General features: G+C 35.4%; 1 protein-coding gene across 12 annotated transcripts in view; it reads left to right on the top strand.

Moving 5' to 3' along the window:
- Nucleotides 1–18,482, top strand: part of NAALADL2 (N-acetylated alpha-linked acidic dipeptidase like 2) — a 379,774-nt gene that overhangs the window by 273,825 nt on the left and 87,467 nt on the right. For all 12 annotated transcript variants that reach the window (XM_040705739.2, XM_040705733.2, XM_040705736.2 and 9 more), the window contains one exon: nt 16,214–16,357. In XM_040705739.2, the coding sequence (XP_040561673.1) occupies nt 16,214–16,357 (144 nt within the window). The remainder of the gene's footprint in view (nt 1–16,213; nt 16,358–18,482) is intronic.

Genomic DNA, 18,482 nt, shown 5'->3' with positions numbered 1-18,482 from the left:
AAAGAATGAGCATAGTAGAGAGGTGTCGGAGTCTGGAGAAACAGTCTCAAATTCCAGCTATTTTAAAGTTTCTGGGAGTTTTCAGTTGACTTTAGGGTCAGAATTCAGTCAGAATATTTCCACTGCTAAACTAGTGCAAGGTCAAATGAATAGAGATAAAAAATGTCATGTTTGTGTAGCTGGTGCAACAGCATTTCAGAAAAGGTTTTGAAGTTTGGGTGTTTGAAAATAAATTCAATTTTCCAGTCCATGTCCACACCTTCTTTTCAGCTGTCATTGACTCTCTTAATATTTTATTCTTTATTGTCATATAGAAACTCTATTCTCTTTAAATTAAGTGCTGTTTCTTATTTTCGTACTACATGGTGAGGCTTAATAACACTGCACCAAAAGATAGAGGGAACCATTCTTTCTCCTTTGGACAAGCTGTTGATAAACATCACTGTTGCAATATTTGTTCTTATTTTTTAATCTAATATTCAAACAATATTTTGAATATAACTGGCTTATTTTTTATGCCAGCATATTTCACTGCTAGTAGTGTAAAATATTTCAGACTGTATTTATCTATCTATCTGTCCACTCCTTCATGGGGTCTACAATGGTACATCAAGTACAGATAGTAACCTGTAACACCCAACAAATTTCTTTGGTTCTGTTAATACTACAACTGCTGTCTAAATTAGTTTACGTTAGAGCAGACAAGGTGTTAGCTTATCTGTGCCCTTCCTTATATAGCTTACTTATATGTGTTTAATTTTTTTCTAGTAAGAATTTTGAAGACATTAGCAAAGGCAGACTCATTTTAGTCTGTCTTTACAAACTAACATTTTGCTATTTATTGTCCATTACTTGTTATTTATTGTAATAAAGCCCTTCAGTTATTTCAAAGAGGATCATCTACTGCAGTCAGCAGGAGTATTCCTTGAAAAACTAGCAAGTTTTTCCTGATAGATCTGCTACTTTAATCTGTATTTAATTTTGTAGTTAATGAAATCTAGTGCTTTTTTGATGAGAAAGTAAATGCCTGTCTAGAGCTGAAGAATTTTACAAATCCATATATTTACATTGCGTAGACAAATATCTTCAGTGATTTCCTAAAGCAGGACCAATAAAATTTTTGTTAATTTCCGTGTTAGTTGTGCTTTATACTTCTGATTTCTTTAGAACATGCAGAAAATATCTATAAATTGTTTTTCAGTAAAATTACATGCTTTATTCAGAAATGATGAACTAAGGTAATGGCCTCTACCTCATGAGGTGCAGGCAGTCAAGATTACCATTTCCAAGTGGAGGTTATACTGTAGCCTATAGTGGTGCTGTGCTGTTGCAAGATAATCTGAGTCCCTTGCTTTAGGAAGGAGCAGCTCTAGCTAGAGACTGATTTTGTTAGGTTGTGTTGGGGTACGTTTGAACACCCGACCTTGCTTTCTATTTAGCTATTGCTGCTGTTTGTTATCTATGAAGCATTCACTGAGTAACTCCATCTGTTCATGAAAAATGTAACGTAGTTCTTGACCACAAAAGTAACAATGAAGATACTAGTATGCAGTAACTTGGATATTTGAGAAACAAGATTTCTGTTGGGGAAAAAAAAAAAAAAGGCACAAATTAGTTTCAGTATCAGTGTCTTGGTATTTTCTATACCAATGCCAGAGTTTCTATACCTATACCAGAGTTTGAATTTTAGTGCTCCTTATTCTCTCTAAAGATCTTTAACATTGAAAATGAAATGGTGCATATATCTAAATTCTGTTTTATCTTAGTCCTGTATGTTATTCAACTGTTTAAGACAAGGTTGTGCATCATACTTATTTACCAAAGTATCATGATAAATAACCAACACTGTACCTGTTGTTTAATTTCCTTTTGCCATTTCAAGATACATGTACACTGTTTAATAGTAATATTTCTGTAAAATTTTAGGACGCAACTATCCGATTAAGATTGCAAGACTGACTTTGTAAATAATCCAAGCCAAATAATTGTGCTAAAAATCTCATAACCAATTGCAGATGTACTTTAGAATTGTATTAGGTCATAAAAAGTTGCTTCTGCAGTGCCTCTCAGTGAGTTCTTTTACAGTTTTGCACTTTTAAAAAAATACCCTCTGGTTGTCAATCGCAGGTGTGTTCCATGTAGGGTAGCCACATCTGCCAACCTCAATCAAACCTCTCAAATTGCTTTTGCTGTTCTTTCTAAATTGTATATAGGCAGGAAGCACCACAGATGAAAGTATCCTTGATAGAGAAGTTCACAGAATGACATGAGAGCTAATGACAGATTTAGATAAATAAAAGTTGTTCTGAAGAGGCACTCAGAGATTCAGAAATTCATCTGAATTATTTCAATCTCCTGATTATTCTGTGGACTATTTGCTTTTCTGGGCTGAAGAACTTCCAGCCCTAGGCTGCATATTCTAATTCAGCTGTAGCTTCACACTGTTGAAGATGTCAAGTGATCTGACCATAATAATAAGAGTTTTTTTCTGTGAAGAAAATAAAAGGGTTCTGGCAGCTTGTGCAAAAGATATTGTGTGTTTGTGATTCAGAGTTGGGTTAAGGAAAATTTAGGACAGGAACATGTCTATTTCTTCCAGCATGCAGGATTTCTTACACTTCAGGTATCTTAGAAGCTTTTCAAAGTATAGTGTTGGATAAGAATGCATCAGTTGCTTCTGTTGCCCAGTGAATCCTTTTGGAAAGATTCCATGAAGAACACATGACTTATTGGATGCCCAGGCACCTGACACAGGTTCCACCAGGCTCACGGAATATGGTTTATTTCTTCAAAATAAATATTTTTCCTATGCCTGTAGGAAACTGCAAAGATTATTTTAAGAACCTTTGAATCTAAATGGAATGATTTTATGAAATCAACCCTGTAGATTATGTATATTCTCATAAGAAACCACATTTTTATTTGCAGCTTTGAAGAAATAAGTAGAAGGTGTTGAGGGCACATACATATGAGGGACTCCAAATGAAACTGTAAAAGAGTAGTAACTCAGCTTGAGTGTGTGTGTTTGTAGAGGTTTGTATTGTGCTAAGGCATCGTAGGAACAAAAGAAAATTAGCTTTATTTTCAGTGAGTTGGCCAGGCTACAGGGAACCAACAACAGCAAGCATATTTCCAACTAGCAGCAGGAAAAAACACCAGTTTTCATTAGATTTTAAATAGATTTGTTTCTGGCTTCTTTTATTTCTTCAGACTTGAACTAGAGTTTAACAAAAAACAAGCTTTGAAATATCTACTTTCTTATAATGTGAGACAGAAAATTATTGAATAGATTTTTTTAAAGGAAGTATAATTAACCCAGTGAATCTAAGATCTTATTAAACTAAGTACCCTCTGCTCAATAAGTTCTGATGACAAAATTATTATTTAAACAATCAAGTTTGCATACATAACTCAGAATGTAATGTTGTGATTAAGTCATTTAAGTCCATAGGTACTTGAAGTATCATTAATCCAGGTCCTGTACTGTCTAATTAGAAGTAGAAGAGGATTCTGTAAGTAAGATAAATATTATCTTGTAGCAAATTCTTACTAACATATTAAATAATTTGAGTGATTGATTGTTTCAAGTTTTCTTTTTCTGTGTTCCCTCACAACCCTTTAATGCTTCTCAGGAGTCAGTGCCACTTTTTCAAGTGCCACCCTTAAGATTGAATTTTTATGACAACTGAAATAAGTGGACAGATGTTTTTTAAAAAAACTCTTTCATTTCTCTTTCCTCTCAAATCATTGCAGCGAGAACACACAGTCTTTTATATATACATGTGCTTAATTAAAATGTGTTTACCACCTCCTCGGCAGCTAGCTTTGTGACAATTAACTCAATATTCATGTCTGGGATGGCTGTGACTGTCAACAAAGCAATTGAACATCTTTCAAATGCCCTCTCTGTGCTTAGTCCTGGGCTACTCTTTGGTTCGTTTTAGAGGAAAAAAGGACTTGGAATTGCTTCATGAAATTAAGCCAAAATTGACTAAAATTTAATTTTAGTGAAAATATATTTGTAATAAATGCAGTACCTTGTGCTTTTTTATCTAGAAAATTTTCACTCATTTCACAGTATTTAATGTCTTTCCACATGATATTGATATTGATGCTAGTGCAAAAACCACATACAACGTAAAGGCACAATAAAAAAATCAGGTGGGTCTACAGACTAAAATAGTATTCTTGCTTTCTGTTCTGTTATGACTTAAATATTAGGCTTGTGTACTGAAGTTGAACTGCAGTCAATAAAATGAAATTGCATATTGGTAACCTGAAATCATGTGAAGAAGTACTTGAGTTTTGTCCTTATAACGGAGAGCAATGGAGAACTATACTGTTCAGTCAGTTCTGACTTACTGACTTAAATGATCTCATACAACATAATATTTTTGAGAATGAAATATTGTTAGCAGTGAGTGCATGGGGAAATAATATTTGTCCTCTCAGTGGTTGTAAGTATATATTTTTTTCTGAGCAGAAAACATATCTGAGGACAAATTTCAACTTTCTTCTTATATATCTATTGGTGTGAAATAGTCAATTACAAAACTGCAGATCCTAGCTTGCATATATATATGAAATGGAGTACTTGGAATGATAAAGAATGATTGTATTGCACAGGGTGTCACTTTAATGAGATGGTGCCAATGGAATTTGCAAATATATCATCTACATAGATCACGCTGAAAGTAATGCCTCCCATTTATTTCCACTGAGGCTACAACATATACAAAGAGCACAGTAACACTATTTGATAGTGAAAATTCTCAGTTACAAAATGCTTTTTTTCAACATAGTCAACCCCATTAACTAATTTGCAAGGATGAGCTGATCAAGATGCTCTTCATTTTGTTGTGCAACAGCTGTGCATGGTCATCTGGAACATGCCTCATCTTTCACATCGATGTTGCCACTGCTGAAACACTGCCTCACACTAGCATCCATGTTTGGTCTCCATAAAAATTCAGCAGGCATTGATGAATGTCATTTTTTTCCACATGGAAGGAATTCAAATATACATCTTTCCTTCACTTGCATTTTCAAATTTAAGTGAATATTGGTGGGAGGGTTCAGCTCCTACTGCCACGCCACCAACATCCACTTCTTGTATCTCGGGCCAACATAATAAAATAGGAGGTACTACTTTCAGAGAAGCCCTTGTATTTACTTCTGCCAGTGTTGAGTAAGAGATGACGTAACATAGCAGTGATGATTCCTTCTGACACACTGCTTTTATGAAAATCACTGCTTTAACACGTGTTGTAGTTAGTGCACGTGTTTTTCTATTTGTGTTACTTGGTTTCTTGCATTCAACCATATATCTGTATATTTGTCTGTGATTTTGCCTATCAGTATGAAGGAGTCGAGGGCATCTATTATCTACTGTGAAGTCAGTAAGGTATTACTAAACTTTATCCATCTGTAAATTCAGACAAAAATTGTGACCAAAATGTAATAGAATCAGAATAGAGGCAATGTTAGGGTTAGATTTTCAAATGTGTTTTGAGATAAGTGCTGAGTGAGATTTATGACAGTGGTAGAGTGATGTGAGTGAGTAATACTTTCCTATTGAAGAGATCTGGGGTGAGGCTAACAGCACAAATATGGCATTTGGAGTCAAGGAATAGTATTTACTCCATGTAGGATTTTCTCTGTTTGATTCAATTCTATTATCTGTAATATGGAGATAAATGTTCTCTCTGCTGCTTGGAGGCATGTAGGGCTCTACTGAGTGGAGACTACAGGATTTAACATTGGTAGGTTAAGACAGATATGAGATGTGAACAGCTTTCAGATTTTGGGTTTTGTATATGAGTGGGAAGACGTTTATCCTAAATTTACCAGATTGCTTGGCATTAGCATCGACACAGGACCCTTCAACCTCAACTGCTCTGTGATTCTGCCTTTGTTGACCTTTTAGGGGCCAATAAGAGCCTTAACGTAATATCTATACAATACCCTCTGTATATAATTCAGTCTTTTCTGGTAATTTTATATGATACTATTATCTTTTCCAGCAGGGATTATTTTCAAAAGTTTTCGGGTGATGGCATATTTACAGTTCAGAGTGCCAGTATGGGAACTTGCTAATTTCTCTAAGGAGAAGCCTAACAGATGGCACTCAAAAGAGAAAGTAGGGGATTTGTCTTAGTAATTTTTTTGTTGTTTGTTTCAAAAGTTAAATGCTAACTAAATATCTACAGTTATGAATGAAAAACTTCAGAAATGTGGTCAGATGTGGTCATGGGGAGCCACAGAGCTGTGCAGAATGAGAAGAGAAAGCGATCTGGGCCATCCTGATTTGACATTCATTAGCATAGCATAGAGACAAGAAGGAGGAAAAAATTAAGCCAGCTGTGTATGTGCCTTAATACTAGAATGCAACCTGAGTTGTTACCTTGTCATAATATCTGTTCAGAATAAATGTAAATACATCACACACCACTCCAGAAATGTTCCTGAATATCAACTGAAAAATTATCACTACGTAGATATTAGTCAATGAAGTCTACATAAACTTACATGTGGTTTCTTACATATTGACAGATAGAGAAGGCATTCTGTTGATTGACTTGAAACTCTTGCAGGAAGGAACCAATATACATACAGAAGGCTGATTCAGCACATGTGCTATGATTCTGTGTTTAAAATAGATAAAATAGACAGATTCTTGTTACTTTTGGATCTGACGCTATGATTCTTTGTAGAGGCATCTGCCTGATAGGATCTAATCTATGCCTAACATCTCATTTCTTATTAGTCACTGCTAAGCTATTAAATGTTTATTATAGATTTACTAGTTATTTTATAAACCAAACTCTTACACAATAAAAAATTTGCTTTTTTTTTTTTTTTTTTTTTTTTTGTATGGGAATTTTATTATCACGATCTATCTTTTTAAATATAAGGTGATACAGTGCTCCTTTATAAAGAGGTTGAGTCAGTTTTTGTTTTGTTTTTTACTAGAGAAAGTTGAAAACTGTAAGATTGTTGGCTGGTTGTTTTTGTTTTGTTTTTTTTTTTAAGCCATAAGTAAACTTTGAATTGATAAACATATTTAAGCATCATTCTGTGTCACGGAACATTGACACATCCAAGTGCAGGGTCTGTATCCTGGGTTGCATCAAGGGAATTGTGACCAGTGGGTTGAGGGAGGTGATTCTGCCCCTTTGCTCTTGTGAGACCCCTCCTGGAGTACTGCATCCGGTTCTGGAGCTCCCAATACAAGAAGGGCATGGAGCTGTTGGTGCAGGTCTGGAGGAAGGGCACAAAGATGATCAGAGGGCTGGAGCACCTCCCCTACAGGGACATACTGAGAGAGCTGAGGCTCTTCAGCCTGCAGAAGAGAAGGCTTCTGAGGAGGCCTTATAGCAGCCTACCAATACCTGAAGGAGGCCTAAAGTAAAGATGAGGAGGGACTTTTTATTACAGGCATGTAGTGACAGACCAAGGGGAATGGTTTTAAGCTGGAAGGGGGTAGATTTAGACTAGATTTCAGGAACAAATTCTTTACTGTGAGGGTGGTGAGACACTGGAACAAGTTGCCCAGTGAGGCTGTGAATGCCTCCTCCCTGGAAAGCATTCAAGACCAGGCTGGATGGGGCTGTGAGCAACCTGGTCTAGAGGGAGGTGTCCCTGCCTATAACAGAGGGTTGGAATTACATGATCTGAAGGGTCCCTTCCAACCCAAACTGTTCTATGATTTTAACATTGTCTTTGTGTCCAGAGGTCAAGAGTATGTTCTGTAATAATGATTTGACAATATAAGGCTTTGGGAGGCAACTGTTGGAGGAAGTCCTATCACCCTGTCTACCTCATTGTCCCAGGTTGCCTCTTACATTTGTGATTTATCTGTTGAGAGGACTGCAGTGATACAGGTTAGGAAACTTTTCCGGAAAGTTTGTTGATTTTGTTCATAGTATGGCTACTGAAACAACTGTGTTGGCACAAGCAATGGCAGTACTGTATGAGAAGAAAGGGTTACAATCTATGAGAAAAGGGGGAGACTTCAGAACCCTTTAATGACCACATATATTGTAAAAACCAAAGCCAAAACATGATTTCACATGGCTTCAAATATGGAAGAATAAGTTACAGATATATCTTACTGTAAGAGAAGCACAGTGTACTGCAGGTAACACATACAACTTTTATTTTATGTTATTGACCAAATATATAGACAAGATGTGGTTCTGAATCACTGCAATGTTACTTATATGCTATAAACAAAGTAATTGGTATCCTACACCTGTAGCTTTCAGTGTTTTCTTAGAGATTTTCTATTTCCATTCAATTTCTTGTAGAGCATTATAGGACTTTTATTATTTTTAGTAATAATAAATCTCATTATTATGGCTAAGTTGGATGCCATGCTTGTTTTTAACCAGAACAGGCATTTTCAGGATAGCATATGAAACCTGATGTATAGTCTAGCTGAGGCAAACGTACTTCACCTTAAACAAGAGTTATTTTACTATTTATAGTCTTGATCATCACTGGAGGGAAGGAAATCTGTGTCAGTCTCTCGTTCCTATGTTTGCTGTTTATTTCTTCTACACAGTGACCATCATCAGTACGGAAGAACGTGATTTAGTCCATGAAGGAACGAGCTAATGGGCCATCCCATTAACTTTTGAGTGAGACAGAAATTGCATATGTCTTGGAATGCTTTACAGGAAATATAATTCAAATAGGAAAGGAAGCAGGCTTTTTTGTGCCTGTTTGCATGACTTGAGTTGATACTCATGCTTGGAGGCTACCTGGATCCTTTTTACAGAGTGAGAAAAATCTTTGGTTATACTGGATACTGCTGTGCAAACATAAAATAAACTGACTGATACCAGTCATTCCCTATTCTCATTCTTGCAACTGTCAGTCTTTCAAAAAGCCCAAGAGAACTTGTTACTTGCCAATTACTGTACCTAGCTGTAAACTAGAGAAAAGCTGTTCACTCACTCTGAAGACCAGAGCTTCTGCATTATTGTAATTACTGCTTTTCTCACTATGAACTGCTGCCAGGCAGGAAAAGGAAATCAGCATCAAAAACTGCATAAGTTCAGGTTAGAATATGGTACTGCAGTTGTAAAAAGTATTGTAACATTATTTTTTAAAAGAAACACTATTTACTTATCTTGAAGGCAAAAATATGGAAGTGAATGTCAATTCTGTTAAGGAGTAGTGTCTCTGTAAACTATTAAGTATTGAAAGAGTTTTGTGCTGCTTATGTAGTACCTTAGTCATTGTATATTTTGATGTTTTCAAAGCTCTTGCTTACAAAAAGAACTAAGAGGGAATGATCCAAAGTGAGGAGTTGTGCGTTTGCTGTGTTCATTCCCAGTCAAGCTACTGCTGTCAAGCTTAGTACATCAGTTTGATTTATGCTCCCTCGTGCTCACATGGACATACAACATTCTTTCCAAATTCTAGTTTAAGATCACAGTACAAATAATAGACTGGGAAATATTTTCCAGGAACAAATAGGAGACTTGCAGATATGCTGTAGTTTTACCTAAAGGGAATGATTTATAAAATACATGTATCTGATATTCAGTATTTAGGATTTTTCTCCCCTGCTCTATTATGTTGTTACTAGGACATGAAAATATATATTAGCCGTGTTTAATCCATAGAAGAATTACTCTTCCCTTTTCACAACCTATTGTAGGATATGTAAAATGAAAAATTTTTCTTCCATGTCACTGGGTCTAAAAGAAACATTAGTTTAGCTTTTTTTGGTCAGGGTCTTGTCATTTTAATAATCATTGTCGTTATAACAAACTAAGTGGAAAAGGGTATTCAAAGTGATGAGAGCACTGTGAAAAGTTTTTTTTTTTTTTTGTTTGGTTTTTTTTTTTGTATTGTTATAAATTTTTTTTAGAAGAGAAGTGAAATAATTGGATGTTTTTGCATCAGTGTGTCATAGTGGTTTTGCTTTTACAAAATAAATGTGTTGCTTTATATTCCACTTATCTTAAAAAGAAACAAGACTGACAGTACTTTTAAAGTATGTTAAGCAGACATTAAGGCAGAGTGATTTGTTCTGAGACAGGAGAGTGCAATTTTAGGCCACTCCTTCATTCTCCTCAGCCGGGATGAAGAGAGCATCACAAAGGTAAAAGTGTGAGAAATCGTGTGTAGAGATAAAGCTGGTTTACTGGGTAAAGCAAAAGCTATGCTTGCAAGCAAAGCAAAACAAGCGACTCATTCACTGCTTCCCGTTGGCAGGCAGGTGTTCAGCCATTTCCAGGAAAGCTGGGATCATTGTGTGTAATGGTTTCTTGGCAAGATAAATGCTGTCACTTCAAAAGTCATCCACTTCCTCCTTGTTTTCCCCAGTTTCTATTGCTGAACATGATGTCAAATGGCATGGGATGTCTCTTAGGCCAGTTGGATCAGCCCTCCCCAGCTCCCTGTGCTTGCTAATCCCTCACTGGCAGTGCACCACAAGGAACAGCAATGTTCATGGCTATGTGCAAGCAGTACTCTGTAACAACTTACTGTCAGTGTGTTGTCACCACTATTTTAATCAAAAATCCAAAATGTTGCATCATACAACAAAATGTAACATCTACCAAGAAAATTAACAGTATCCCAGACCATGCGATGACAATCTCATTATTTGATGTCCTTTAAAACTGGTTGGAAAGTCCTGACTTGTCGCTGCTGTTAAAATCCTTGGTTGCAGAATATCAAAGGTTGGTTGGTTTGTTTTTAAACATAGGAGAAGCAAATGTTTTTCTGTTCCTGAAATGCTAATGACTAGTGAAGCAATGTACTTCTAAACTGACAAATGTTTCACAATGCAGTTCTAGTGGATAATCCATAGAGGGTTGATTGAAGATGTAACAGGAAAATGATTATTATCACTTTTACTCCAAGGACTTCTACTCAAGGTTGTGCTCTTCTTTTGAATAATGTTTTCCTCTACCAGTTATTTTTCTCAACTATACTTACCAAGATGCTTTCCAAGTCTTTAAATTTATTCTCCCTCCTATTAATGAAAAACATTTTGAGCATCACAGGGTGATCAGCAAGATTTTTAGTACACAATGGTCAGAATACCAATTTCCACAGAACATTCTTTGTTTTAGGAAGATGGAAGCAGAGTTATGCAATTGGCTTTATGTACAGAAAACAACGTATTTGACTTTGACATCCAAATGTTGAGAAGATGTGGTATTTTCACAGATTTTTCATTTCCAAAGTGTTGGAGAACAACATTTTTGGTCTGGATAAGCATTCTCACTATATCAATTTAAAGTAAAAAGGGGTCAGACCAAAACAATTTATTTTTCTTCCAGTGTTCTAATAGTGACTTTAAGAAGTAAAAATGTACATCTTACTTTACATGGTGATTTTGAAAATTGTAGCAGATAGGAACATTTTTATATCAGAGGTTAGACTAGATCTGAATTCAAATAATCTTCTTGAAACAAACCTGCAATTTGCTATGACTGCATTCTTGCTAATAAAGCCAATGAAATATATGTAGGAAGTCAATAGGAGATGCCTTAAAAGAATGTTACTTTGTGGAGCTATTCATTGGAAGACCAAGGAAGGTGCAAAAATAGCAGCAACAAAAACTTTCAATCTCTGCTGTGTAATTAACGAATGTGACAGTGTAAGCCTTTTCAAGCAGTATTAATTAGAAGCATGATTTGACTGCTTTTTTGTGATGTGAGAATCTTGTCTTTATTAGTAATATTGCTTATAGACATCTTTGTAAACAACAGTAACTGAAGATGCAGCAAAATAGCTGCTGCATAGCAGAATTATTATTATTAATAATAGCAATGTGGGTTTAGGACCTAGAGTCACCAATCAGCAGATGGAGTCTTGCTGTAGCAAGCACTGTCAAATCCTTTCAGTCTTGGCATAGGGCTAGATGTAGGTCAGCAAAACCATAGCTTAACTATGCAGAGAAAAAAGTTGACTGGCTTCATGAGATCCTGTGGAAGCTGAACAGCTGCTGAAGGCATCAGTACAGTTGTGTGAGGGTGATTCCAAGTGTAAACTGTACAAATATCTGAGGTATGTCAGTTTTTACATCTTTGTTTTGATCATGGTTAATACACAACCTTTACAAAAGGCAACACAGAAGACATGCTGGGAATGCATAAGTGGAAGAATACCTCTTCCACAGAGATGCACTGAACTAACTGCTCACTCCAGGTGAATGAGTGACGGAGCCATCTTATTTGACCAAACACACTTCACTCTGTCCTTTACACCATAATTTATTCTCATACTGTGCTATGAAGTCCTTCTTGGAGTTTCTATTCTCAGCATAAAACTGTTTGTCAAATTTCTATTAAGCTAAAGGTGAAAAATTAATGAGCCATTCACTTCAGATATTTCAAAACTTTAATGCTCTATTATTAATGCAACAGAAAGTCAAAGATGTGAGTATATACAATTCTGGTTCAGTGTTCAGTCAGACTTATTTTAATTTGTGATTATTTTTATTTTTTTTTGAGAGAGAGGTCATTAAAACATTGTTTCAGATCTCTTCAGATTTTATCAGTAAACTTCTTAGTTTAATTTATTAACTTTCTGTTTTATCAGATCCTGGCAGGGGACAACTATAATAAACAGTTAAAGATGAAATATGTTGTTCTCTGAATTTGGAATTTAAATAAAAGTGAACAGAAAGTTGATTCCTATACCATAAGCTCTGTTTTTGTTGTTGGTGTTGTTGTTGTTTGGAAATACAAATAAAAGGCAAATTGTGCAACACTAGAGAAGATGTGGATAAAGTAAAATTCGAATAGAGAAATATGACATTGCGACTAAATTTCTTCTGTTTCTTGTGCTCTGATTTCAGGCTTGACTAGTCATTGAAGTGATGATAAAATCGTACTTTAATCCAGAATTGAGTGGAATATGATGCACAAGTAAAACTTGTTGAACATGTTAAATTCTCATAAAGCCTTTTCAGAAATCTCAGAATATGTTACTAATATCAGTAAGTTACATGACATAACACTGTGAAATGTTAGGTTACAAGTGTGAATTCCAGACTGAGTAGGAAATGGGTTCATCTGTGGTAAAGAAGAAAACCCAAAATAAAGTCACTGGAATAGTGCAGTTCTTGCTCTGTATCAGAAACTTTCTAAAGATTACCTCTTTCTCCATTCCCCAAATGAACCTAATAATTGATTAATGTATTTTTTTTCCTGCATTGCAAAATATTCTCTGGAGTCCTTCTTAAATGAATAGCAGTTTTAGGCCTGGCACGGTTGTATTGTTAGAACCGCAGAGTAAGGAATTCTGTTTCTTGAACTATTTTGATGCTATCAAATGAAATTTTGATTACAAGCAAAATCTTAATATTAAATTATTCTCAAAGCATTTGTTGGGTTCCCAGATCCTGAAAATGCTGTGCTCTCCAAGGACTCTGGCATCCAGCAGGGGAAGATGATATGAGAGTTCTTAATTGTCAGTTTTCCTTGTGAAGTCGAGTTGTGCTGTTTTGCAGTTGGTACTTGACCAAACCCATGATTTAAAAACAAATTGGAAGGCTTCAACCCTGGAAGTCTCAAAATTATTCAATATGAACTGCATTTTCACATGGGGGATAGGTTTTGGATCTTCTTGTTTGATTCCTGGTCATGATGCAGATGGCTTTGTGTACATCTCATAGGACAAAGATGCTCTTGTGATTGTTAATAAATAGCTGATAGAGGGAAAGTAACTCCAAAGTTTTTCTTTAAAGCGCTTTTAATATTTGTTCCTTTTTTTTTTTTTTAATTAAATAAGTTTAGTTTTTCGGTTATTAAAGATTCAAGGAGTCCAGGTCTGGAAAAGATGTCAGGTGGACATCTAACCTACCAACTTGCCTCAGAGAAGAGATCAACCATATCTGTGTTGTTCCAGGCAGTTTTTTTTATTAATCTTTTATTTAAAAAGACTTCTGTTGTAGAAATTGTGCCTCCTGCTGAGGCAGGTAGTCATGAATTCTTACAATTAGAAAGTTTTTCTTCCAGATAAGGTAAATCTCCCTTTCTGTAGCTCAGATCCCTTTCTTTTCTTTTCTTTTCTTTTTTTTTTTTTTTTTTTTGTCCTAGGCATTAAACTGTACTTTATATTTTAAAGTGATTTATTGTTTTAAACATGAGAAGTTTTTCTCCTATGCCTTGTTCTCAAATGTGTGTCTTTCACAATCTTTTCAGGTGTGAAGCTCAAGTTGTGGATAAATGGAGAAGGGATAGATGTTTTTCATTTACAGCATTTTGAGGTTCATTGCTCCTGTAATATAGTCTGCAGGTTGACAAATGGTAGACAAAATAGTGTCTCAGTTATATTACTTGGATGGGCATTTCAGGATTCTTTTTGATTCTAGAAATAGACTGCTAAAGCTAGAGCAAATTGAATTTACTATCAATTTACTGAAATAACTTTCAGGGATTTTCAGCCCTGTCCAGCTTTGATAAGGCAAGAAAAAAAAAAGCCCACCTTCTAAATTATCACTTTTAGATCAGTTTCATCTTTCCACTTATAAGAAGTGAACACTGAAAAGATCTCTGTTATGCATTGAAGATGAATAACAGATTTTTCTCCATAATTAAATGTTACAGCGTTGGTTGATTTTTGCATTATGGTTGAGGACAAATTGGAAGATGTCTCAGGAGTTTCTGGCACAAAAAATAGAACAAAAGAGGGAGGATGCGTATGGTTGTGTATGCTGCAGTTCAGTAACAACACATCTGCTTGTAATTTTCTATTCTATAAGTTTATTAGAACATTCACTGCTGATTTCTGATAGCTTCTTCCCCTTGTGAATGCAAGTCACACAGAATGTAAAGGATACCTCCCAGATGTAAAGGAGCCCATGTCAGCAGAAAAATGTGTTGCATGGATGTCTTGGAGAGAGGCCTTGTAATCTGAATCTCTAGATGAAAGTTTGGGGATTATTCCATCTGTGCAGGCACATTAGAAGGCTTTTAGAGCTGTGCAGAGCTGGTTTCTGCCCCATGCTGTAATCTTCCTCTCCTTTTCCATGGTGGGCTTTTCGTCTGCAAGAAGATTGTTGCTTTTCTTGGGAAGATACATTGCTTTTATTAGCCCAACTGAAATATTCAGGAGAAATGGATGAATGTTTTGTCCTGAAGTGTGTTACAGCATTTCCATTTGTGGAGTTTGCCTTCTCTTCCAGTAATGTCAGCTGTTCTCCCAACATGTCTTGTTATCTCCAGAAACCTTCCCATGCTTAAATGTTGGCAGACATGCAGGGAAATTCTTTTATTTTCAAATAGACATTTTAAAATATGCTTAAATCTTCAGATACAGTGATGCTTGTGCCGTTGCTTCTTAAGATCTTAAAGATGTAAATGAAGTATTCTGATGCTTTCTGATGTGCACTTTCTTCCACTTGAAATGTACCTATCTGTTCAATGTGCTTTTGTTCCACACCTCTTTCATCTGCACTTTCAACCTTCCATCATAAAAACACCTGCAATTATAAAATAAGGCAGTCACCTTAGCTGCGTTGAACACTCATTGAGTCAATGAGATGATCAAACTGTATTCTTTAAAATGGAATGTGTATATTCAAATTTCCAGATTTCTTTGTATGTGAAAGGAACCACACTACATCAGCTTGTAGTAATTCATCAACGTGCATCCTCCATGGTGTGTTCTTTTCAGAGTTCACAAAAAAAAGCTTTTTGTGTGAAAATGGCTCTCAAACGTGTATTGCTAAGTAGCATAACTTTTACAATATTTAAATATTTTCATACCTGCAGCAAAGCAAACAACCTTATCAATAGCAACATCATTCAGTGCACACAGATATTTCTGTTTGATTTCAAGCAGTTTAAATATCTGCTTTTTCCTGTAATGCTGTGTTTAGTTCTTGGTTGAATTTGAAAATTGCTGCTGATCAGTAATTCCATTGTTTGCTGATTCCTTTAACTATACAGTAATTTCTTTTTTTATTGTAAAATCACACACAATCTTCTATCTCTTTGGACTCTGAAAAGCTTTTTTGTTGTGGAATGATTCCCTATTTAATGTAACATCTACATGTAATTTTGAGGTAAATATTCTTGAAGGAATATTTTTTCAGTAAGAATAAAATAGCAGCTGAATATCTAAATCAGATGGCTTAATCTGTATTGTAAATGGTTGGTTTTTCACTTGGTTTACACTTTATTCAGAAATTCTTAATTATAATTAACAAAATCGCTCTTTGTTTCTGCCATTTAAGATGGAAGCTACAGACAAAATCGACTGAACCTTACCACATTGTTAGTGCAACCGATTTCTGCAGTACTTGCCAAAAAACTCACTTCCATACCTGAGAATAGAATCCAAAAAGACAAGTGTGTCCCCCTGCAACTGTCAAGTACAGGTAATGCTTTTGAAATGTTTTTTGTTGTTGTTGTTTTGTCTCTTAACTATGAAATATTCTTCAAGGATTCCACATTTGTTTTCTGGAACAGTGTATTGCCAAGAGACTTAGCTGATTATAAGGATGTTTTGCATAGCTGCTTTCTAGAAGAGATTATAGAAAAAAAGAATAGAACTTATGCTCTCAAAAAATAGCATATTATCTTTATCTTTGGCAACCTTACTGTAGTTAGGTATAGCTTTTTTCTTTCGCTAGCATTCAGCAAATATAAGTTAATATCTGAAGTACAAAGTCTCTAAGTGTAAGGCATTAAGCTCTAATTCCTGCTATTGACTAAAAAAATCCCACTGTCTTTAGATATCTTCACTAGGGAGATGTTATTACAGTTTCTTAGGCCTTGTTGGACTGCTTAAACATCAAGGCTCCAGGAGCAGTTTTATTCTGTGTCTTTTTTCTGCCTCCAGCGTAATAATGTAACTCTAAATAGTGTTGTGTCTTTCTGTGTTCCTTAATTTGTATCTGCTGTAGAATAAACACTGTATTGTTGTCTAAACCTTCGGGCACCTTTCTCAACAAGTTTCTCCAGAAAAACAGTCATCGTGACAAAAGTGAAATGACTTGAGAAGAGTTAGATGAAAAGAAAGGATGCATTCATCTTCAGAGATTATGCCATTAGCAAACTCTTACAGATTATTGCTTGAACTCACTTACGTTTTTTTGGGAAAATAGAAGTAAACATACAGTCTTCCATCGAAGGCGAAGCAATGTGTTTCAAGGGAGGAACACCTTTCAGATAGCATTCCAGAAGAGATGTATGCAAAAGTAATAATTCTGTCTTGATTTCTGTTTTGTAATAGTATATCTGTCACCATTAAAAAAAAGTGTAGAAAAAATATATCTTCTATTATAATGCTTGTTATTTTAAGTGATTTAAAGCAATGGTCTTGGAACTGGGAAGGCAAATTAAGTTAGCCACTACAACCTCCACTAAGTGCAACGGTAATCGTAAAAGCAAATTTTAAGGGCAAATGTATGTACTGTATCATTTATTTATTGCGTTTGGAAAGTTACTGTGAAATAGGAATACAATAAAACAAGTCATAAAAAAAGGCTGATTAATTTTATGACTTGTGTTAGCATTTACAGTTATGTACGCTAAATGTAAAGGCAGTAAGGCCTCACATTTTGTGTCTTAAGCAGTTGTGGTTAGGACAAGTGTTGCTCTCCATACATAGCAGACTAGATATTTTAAAGATGAACTGATCTTCTCAACAACCAGTAAACAATGACTGAATAAAATAACTTTTTTTAAAGGAACAGGTAGGATGTGTGAAGATTGCTAACATTGTAGGAATTTTCAACAGCTGAAATGTATGATGGAAGGCATGAATTTGGGCTGTCAAAAGTACTCATTTTTGAGAAAAAGCTGCATGGAGTCTGTTTTACAAAGAGGTTTGTTTGGAGGCTGCAGTATAGAATCACCTGAAGGGCAACTCATTCTACCTTTTGCATGACGGATGTGGTGTTTGTTTTACGTCCCTGAGAAGGCGGGAATTCTGTGTGGTGAAAGATTTCTGGAAAGTATATTCCAAGCTGACTGTCTAGGAAGAGTCAATCCATGTCCTCCCGTTTTCTAGTGAACAAAGCAGCTTGTTTCCAATTTCATATAGAGCTTTTTAACTACAGTACCCTTATGGCTTTTTTTTTTTTTTAATCTTAATTTATTGAGTAAGGCGGCTCTGTCACAACAAGCCTTGCTTAATTCTATAATGCATTCGTGATACCTTGTGCTTTGAAATAGCAGTATGACTATTGATGTCTGGAGCATATACTTTGTGGAAGTGCTCAGTAGCAGCTCTGAAGAGACAAAAAAAATTGTTTTCATGATAAGAAATCTAGTATAACTATTTAATAACAATAACTAAAGCGAATATACTGAACAGAGCAAGGCATATGAGAACAGTGAAGGCTGAATTTGTAGTCTTCCTGTTGATTTGAAGAAGCTTAAGAGAAAGATTTCACATCTGACATAGAATTAATCATTTTTTGTCAAAAGAGATGAATGAGCAATTCAGATGATTGGTTGGCTTAAAATTTGTTAGGATAAAATGATGATCGTTCTCTC

Source organism: Gallus gallus, chromosome 9, assembly GCF_016699485.2.
Source record: "Gallus gallus isolate bGalGal1 chromosome 9, bGalGal1.mat.broiler.GRCg7b, whole genome shotgun sequence".
Taxonomy (NCBI): domain Eukaryota; kingdom Metazoa; phylum Chordata; class Aves; order Galliformes; family Phasianidae; genus Gallus; species Gallus gallus.
This window is presented reverse-complemented; position numbering and strand designations above follow the sequence as displayed.